Raw genomic sequence first — 8,219 nt, 5'->3', positions numbered from 1 at the left:
GGAACAGAATAGAGAATCAAGAGATGAACCCAGCTACTTACTGTTATTTGATCTTTGACAAGCCAATTAAAAACATTCAGTGGGGAAAAGATTCCCTATTTAACAAATGGTGCTGGGTGAACTGGCTGGTGACCTGTAAAAAACTGAAACTGAACACCTCTCATGATTAACTCAGATAGATCTTTAATCACTGGATTAAAGATTTAAACTTTAGACATGAAACTATAATAATTCTAGAAGAAAGTGCAGGGAAAACTCTTGAAGAAATTGGGAATTGAAGCAACACCAAAAATACACTAGTGGGACTTGATCAAACTAAAAAGCTTCTGCACAGCCAAGAACACAGTAAGTAAAGCAAGCAGACAGCCCTCAGAATGGGAGAGATATTTGCTGGTTATGTTTCTGACAAAGGTTTAATAACCAGAATCAACAGAGAACAGAAATGTATTAGCAAGAAAAGAATAAGTTATCCCATCTCTGAGTGGTCAAGGGACTTGAAGAGAAACTTCTCTGAAGAAGACAGGCACACAGCCTACAGACATATGAAAAAATGCTCATTATCATTAATCATCAGAGAAATGCAAATCAAAACTACTTTGAGATGTCATCTAACTCCAGTAAGATTAGCCAACATCACAAAATCCCCAAACCAGAGATGTTGGCATGGATGTGAAGAAAAGGAAACATTTCTACATTGCTGGTGTGAATGCAAACTAATATGTTTCTTTTATAAAGATGTTTGGAGAACACTTAGAGATCTAAAAATAGACCTGCCATTTGATCCTACAATTCCTCTAAGTATATATCCAGAAGACCAAAAATCACATTATAACAAAGATATATGTACCAGAATGTTTATTGCAGCCCATATTCATAATTGCTAAGTCATGGAAGAAGCCCAAGTGCCCATCGACCCATGAATGGATCTATAAATAGTGGTATATGTACACCATGGAATATTATTCAGCCTTGAAAAATGGAGACTTTACCTCTTACATGTTTACATGGATGGAGCTGGAACATATTCTTCTCAGCAAAGTATCTCAAGAATATAAGAAAAAGTATCTAATGTACTCAGTCTTACTATGAAACCAATTTATAGCTTTCCTATGAAAGCTATAACCCAATTATAGCCCAAGAAGAAGAATAAAGGGGAGAGGAAGGGGAGGGGAGAGGAGAGGATGGGTGAAGGAAGAGTAGCTGGTGGGACCACACCTACAGTGCATCTTACAGGAGTACATGTGAAATTTACTAGGTGTAGAATATAAATGTCTTAACACAATAACTAAGAAATTGCCTTGAAGTCATGCTGACCAGTTTGCTGAAAGCATTTCAGATTGTGTGTAAAACTAGTACATTGTACCCCAATGATTGCATTAATGTACACAGCTAGGATTTAATTAAAAAAAGAAGAAGAAATAAGTAATATTATAAAATAAACAAAATTTCTGTTCATTAGAAAATTAGAGAATAGGAAAAATAAAATTAAGAAAGTAATGGTTAAAAAATAACATTAAGAATGAGATTGAGGGCAGTGCCTGTGGCTCAGTGAGTAGGTGCCAGCCCCATATACCAAGCGTGGTGGGTTTGGCACCAGCCAAACTGCAACAAAAAAATAGTTGGGCATTGTGGCAGTGTAGTCCCAGCTACTCGGGAGGCTGAGGCAAAAGAATCGCCTAAGCCCAAGAACTGGAGGTTGCTATGAGCTATGACGTCACAGCACTCTACCAAGGGCAACAAGGTAAGACTCTGTCTCTTAAAAAAAAAAAAAAAAAGAAAGAAAAAAAGAATGAGATTTGTATATAAAATTTTTGGAATTGGAAATTCTGTTGTGTATGATGAAGTAACATGGATTATCCCACCTTAAACAAAAATAATACATTTTAGGCACTGGAAAACAGGTAGCAAAGTATAGTAACAAGTTGCATAATCTTTTCAGTTATCTAGGTGACTTAGAGCAGTTCCAAGGCTGTAGCAAAGGGAAGCTGAACCCAAAGTCTCTTTTTGTTTTGAGGCGACAGAGGTTAGAGTTTGGGGAGGCCAAGAGCTAGAATTCCCAGAGCAGAGTGGAGGAAGGAGTGTCACACAGAGCCTTGGAGGTTTGGAAACAAGTGCCTTTAAATCTCTACTTGAGAACTGATCTATGCATGCATGAGAATAAACTGTCCTGATCCAGGGGCAAAAATACTAGAAATAAGCAGATAACAACAATTCCTGGGTGTTGACACAAGACTGGTAATAGTTCATCTTCTTACTGGCAGAATGATAGACCTTGTAATACATGGGGAATTGAGTAGAGCCTGTGGAAATGAATAGTCTTATAGTGAGTCTGAATTAGTCCTAGATTAAAGGCTGCTCTTGACTTAATAGAGCTTTAAAATTAGGCTTGACAGGATCCCAAGGATTGCAAGTACACCTGAGTATCCGACATTATTTAAATCTGGCAACCAAGAATGTAAAACCAAAATGTTTGCCATCTAATACATAGAAAATATACAATAAGTAGGAAAATATGATCCATATCCAAAAGAAAAATTAAAGGATATAAACAGATCCAGAAATGACAGAGAAAATTAAATTAGCAGGTAAGGACTTTAAAATAACATTTGTAAATATGCTCCATATATTTAAGAAATTAGAGAAAAACTTGACCAAGATGAAGAGAATATTGTAAGAGTTTAAAAATAATTAAATAGATGCAAGAGTCTGTATTTCAATATTGATGGCCTTTGGATATACAACCTGAAAGAAAGTAAAATTAGTTGAAGAAAATTAAACCAACCAGTAAGGAGCCTGTGGGAAATATCCCACCTGGACTGTAGGAAAGATCTTAACTGGGACTAGCTGTGGGAATACTTTTGATTATTGGGAAGGTACAGAATCAGAAGAAACTAATGACTAATTCAGCAAATGGATGTTACTGAGGATGATTCAGAAGTCTGGACTCTGAGTTCCTGAATAGTAATGTCACCACCTAGGTAGAAAGTCTGGGAAGAACAAATTTACTAAAACAAAACAAAACGAAAAAAAACTCGAGTTCAAACTGGGCCTTCTAAACTCAAGGGATTTTCAGAGGAAACAGTTGATAGAGCTGATTCAAGAGATGGATAGAGATGGGTTTTAGAGACCTTTGATGACACTTGAAGCTGTGAGAAAAAGAGTTCCCACGCCAACTAAATCAAATGCTTTTGAGGAAGCAAAAGTCTCTTGGGGCTCACTTATCACATTTGGGGTGACAAAAGGATGAGGAGTCAAAAGGTCAGTCAAGAAAGAGGAGTCTTAAGAAGGTTGCAGTTCAGAGTTTCCAATGAGCTCCCGTAGGAGTGTCATATGTAATTTTGTGCAAACTGGGAAACCTTTATCCAAGGTGAAGTGGTTAAAATATATGAGCTTCCCAGTGTCAATTAGCCTCCTGGCTGCTAGGGTTCGTGTTCTTTCTGTTGAGGAAGGTTGAAAGCACATCAGTGCACTCATGACAGAGTACAGCCCAACTTCTCTATCAAATATCAGTTAAAATATATCAAATATCACAAGAGGATTTTTTCTTGCTGCATACATGATTACTAAAATAATTATCACTTGCTTATGCCATTGGCAACTTCTGTGTTATAGGCAGCATCAGCCATTTCCTTATTTTTTTTTTTTTTCAGTGAGAATAAGAAGATTCCAAATAGTGTGGGACTTTGCTAAATTCCTTGAGATCTGTAGCTGAAAAAGAGTGGTTTTAAATGAACATGCCCTAACTATTCCTCTGCCATTAATATTCAGAAAACTAGGAAATTCTTTTCCCTTATCCCCAGGAGAAGTAATTTTTAGTTATTTTATACTTGCTGATTATTCTGTGTGTTGCTTTGAAGAATAGTTGTATGGGGAGACGAATTGGAAAAATGTCAGTAAAGCTGGAAAACATATCATTTCTAAGATAGCATTTCTCTTTCATTTTCTAAAATCAAAAATGAAATAGATGTGCCTTGGGGTCAGAGTGGTTTGTTTTTTTTTCTATATTATTAAGCTGATGTTTTAAACAATTGTTTTGCCTACCCTTATGGTGACATTTAGCTAGCCTTTCATGTTGCATTTATTATAGTCCAAGCTGGGTCGGAAAAAAGAAAAACGTTTTTAGAAAGTCAGTAGCAACTTGGACCCATGGTTAAATCTTTTTCATGCTCTTATCTTCCCCAGTATCATTCTCAGTTGCAAGAACAGCAATATAGTAGTTTTCTCTTATCAGTAGGGGATATATTCCAAGACCCCCAATCGATGCCTGAAAGGCTTGATAGCACAAAGCCCTCAATGTACATTTTTTTCTTATAAAGACATATCTTTATAAAGTTTAATTTGAAAATTTGACACAGTAAGAGATTGAAAACAAGAACTAATAAAATAGAATGAATATAACAAGGTTCTGTAATAAAAGTATGTGAATGTGTCTATGTGGCTTCTCTCTCTCTCTCTCTCTTTCTCTCTCTCAAAACATCTTATTGTACTTACCCTTCTCATGATGATGTATGATGATACTGTGCCTGCTGTGATAAGATGAAATGAGGTAAATGACATAGGCATTGTGACATAGCTCTGTGATATAGACTTAGGCTACTACGTAGGGGTTACTTGAACACAAGTCCTGAGGTACTGTGAACCTCAATCTCATAACTGAGACAGCTACTAGGTTACTACGGGATGGGCAGTAGATACAACATGGTACACCTGACAAAGCGATGATTCCTGTCCTATGTAGAGAAGATCAAATTTAAGACTTAGGCATTATTTCTGAACTATTTCATCAAATATTTTCAAACTGAGGTTGACTGAGGGTAACTGAAATCATGGAAAGCAAAACTCTGGGTGGGGGAACTACTGTACACACATTTTTTTCTTTACCTTATGTAGGCATCCTCAGTTTTTTATTTATTTAGAGTCAGAGTCTCACTCTGTCACCCTTGGTAGAGTGCCATGGTGTCACAGCTCACAGCAACCTCAAACTCTTAAGCTTAAGTGCTTCTCTTGCCTCAGCCTCCCAAGTAGTTGGCACCCGCCACAATGCCTGGCTATTTTTTGTTGCAGCTCTCATTGTTATCTGGCCCAGGCCAGGTTCAAACCTGCTACCTTCAGTGTATGTGGCTGGTGCTGTAACCACTGCTCTATGGGTGCCGAGCCAACCCAAGCTGACTTATTTTGATTGTAAAACATCTAGGGTCCACACTGGTCTACATTACTGAATAGTGCTCATCAAATAGGGTAAGATTTGTTTTTTTACACCACATGGATATTGCAATGGAATATTTAGGCATTTTCTAACAAAATATTATTCTATGAACTGGTGATTCAGAGAGTTCCCAAGGAGTCAAATTTTCTCAGTACAGACACAAAATAAAATTTCAGGTAGTATTCTGTTTAAGATTCTGTGCCTCATTTTCTGTGATCAAGAGAAATTCTGGGTTGTAAAATGGCAAGAACCCACTGCATCATCTCCTTTGCCTTTGGTGGTAAATCAACTCAAATGAGATTTGAATAAATGATGTAGAATCTCTGTGTGTTCATGCTGTGGGAAGAAAATGATGGTGATTACAAGTACGGGAGAAGATTTCATTGGGTATGAATAGATATTTAGCTACATAGTAATTATGTGGGTATTGTGAAGACTGGAACAGTAGTAGCAAAAACTCACAGAAGGCAAGCTGTTTTGCTCTAAAAATAAATCAAAAGAACTTATTGGAACCATCAACAGAGAAATAGTTTAGTTAAGCTGAATGGGAGTAGATTCACGTCTTTAATATTTAAATTCACGTTGATGGGTGCATTCATGCTATGTGAGAAATTATGTAAATAACATGTTTCCTCATTTTGCTATGACTACGCTGACTTGTTTGAGTACTGTCTCGCCAATTTTTCCATCAGCATTTTCATTATATCTTCCATTCTCATTTTAACATTTCGTTGTGAAGATCAATGATTATGTCTTTTTGTGCTTTTCTAATATCAGCTGCCTTCTTATTTTGTTTTCCTAATTTATCCAAAATATTTCCCAATCTTTTATTCTTATATATTCTGTTTTTTCGTGTCTTTCTTTCACCTTCAAAGTGGCTCCAATATGATTATAAATCAACAGAATCTTTAATATAGTCAATAACATTTAGCTAGAAAGATATACACGGGCGATTGTGGTCACACTTAATTATGAACTGATAGATGTTTAAAAGACCTGGGTAGTTGAGGTTAGGAAGGTGAGGAAGAAGGGCGGAAACATCTAGTTGGTGGTGGGTGGTGAATAGTACGGATTATGGAGAAAAGCTACTGACTTTGTCTGAAAACTTTGGATCTGTTCCACCTGTGCTCCCAATAAGCTGAAGGCCCTGAGACATAGGAGTACACATCTTTCTTAGTGTTTTTATCTGGTTAATTAAAAGTTCAACTTAAAGAACCCTTTCAGCTCTAGAATTTTATGATTTCCTGCAAAGGCATAACTAGACAGATGTGGCAGTCTTCTGAACTGTTTTCCACATGGTTTAACTGGTTTTCTTCAAATGCCGCGACTCACAACAGGAAGATTTAGAGATAATTGAGTAACCGCTAGTTAGGTGTGGAAGTGCACCAAGAAATAATTGCCTTGAGTTACCGCCATTGTGAAGTCAGCATTATATCCAAGTATGTCTCATTAAATGGTGATTATATCAATTGTTATTCAGTATAACGCTGTGAGTTAAAGGGGCCCTTCCTTACAAATTACAGTGCATGAATATGTGAACAATATGGGTCATTGCTTGACTTATTTCTGTAATTTGAACAGATTGTTAGGCCACGTGCATGAGAAGTGTACTATAATACAGAAAATCAGTTACTGCACCCTTCAGGCTATTACAGGGCAAAGCTGTTTGCAGTCAGGAAATTGCGGAGTAAAGCTGTGAAGTTCTTTCTTATTGGGAAGCCTTCATTACTGTGGTACTTAGTAGATGTTTGTCACCAACTTATGAAATCTACTACACCAAGTTCCTCAGTAACCTCATTAACATCAAGCTTAACTGAAACAATTGGGTGGAGGAGACCATTTGGGGGTGATAATGAGGAGCGGAAGCTCCATGTCATCATGAAGAAGTGCCTGTGTCATCTCTACTACTGAGATCTGTCCATAATGCTAAAAAAAAAAAAAAAATCCTGTGACTATTTTTTGAAAAGATTTCTCTTGCTTTCTATAGCCTTCGACTCTGCTTAAAATACAATTTCACACTATGTTTAATTGCACACAAACTTTATGGCCACCTTGCATAAATTGTACATAATCTGATTACATTTTCTTTTGAGATGTGTTTCGAACTACTTGAAAGGTGCAGCAGGTAGATATATGTTGTTCAAACGATAATCCCCAGGAAAATTCATCTCCCAAGACAGGATAGAACTAAAAGGAAGGAGGTCAAGGAGACAGATGGTGTTTATAGTGCATTAAAAAACCTCAGCATTAGCTTTAAAACAGGAGGACTTAGGGCCTTGGCAGCTCCCCAAAACCAAACTGTTTTTCGTTGATTGATATGAATCATTTTCTCTCTTTGGTGTCTGTACTTTTTCCACCGTACGCCCCACTTAAGTACTGACGAATCTGCAATTGACCTTCCCAAAGCTCTATACTGAGAGACCTACTATGGTGTTTCTAATCTTTATCAATTTCCTTCCAGACAGAGCTTTTTGTACATGCCTTCAAGGATCAGCTGGTCCGGAGTGCTCTTTTAGCACTGTACACTGCGAGGCCAGGAGGCATCCTTAAGAAACCGCCTTCTCCTAAGAACAGGGCAGAGGAAAGCAGTCCCCCAGACCAACCCCTGCCGCCAATGGGAAGGCAGGACTCTATACCACATCACTCAGACTACGATGAGGAGGAGTGGGTAAGTCTTTTGCACATTACTTGCCTCTCAATCTCTCAGTGGTTTACCATGAAAAATAAAGCAAGAATTACAAGAAAGCTCTGCTTAACCAAAAAAAGAAAGAAAGAAAGAAAGTCATCATTATAGTAGAAACAAAAATTTCTTTAGGGACAAATAATATTTGGCAGTTGTATTCCTGATCAGATTTATTTGATAGAAAATTTATTTTCTATCAAATAAATCATGTGTAATATCAAGAGTGTATCATCAAAGCAAAGTGCTACAATTATTAGACTATTTTCCTTTATTTATTGCCAAGCCATATTAATATTGTTTTGTAGAAAAATAGTAAAAAAAAATCATCTG

At 37.0% G+C, this 8,219-nt stretch overlaps 1 protein-coding gene across 1 annotated transcript in view; it reads left to right on the top strand.

The window, feature by feature from the left end:
* The window catches only part of INPP4B (inositol polyphosphate-4-phosphatase type II B), a 394,326-nt gene that overhangs the window by 269,549 nt on the left and 116,558 nt on the right, over positions 1-8,219 (top strand). Inside the window, exon 15 of the mRNA XM_023513461.1 lies at positions 7,668-7,874. Coding sequence (XP_023369229.1) covers positions 7,668-7,874 — 207 coding nt within the window. The remainder of the gene's footprint in view (positions 1-7,667; positions 7,875-8,219) is intronic.

This window comes from Otolemur garnettii, unplaced genomic scaffold (assembly GCF_000181295.1).
Source record: "Otolemur garnettii isolate 467f Iridium unplaced genomic scaffold, OtoGar3 scaffold00041, whole genome shotgun sequence".
NCBI classification, from domain to species: domain Eukaryota; kingdom Metazoa; phylum Chordata; class Mammalia; order Primates; family Galagidae; genus Otolemur; species Otolemur garnettii.
The sequence above is the reverse complement of the archived record's forward strand: the minus strand, read 5'-3'. Positions and strand labels throughout refer to the sequence as shown.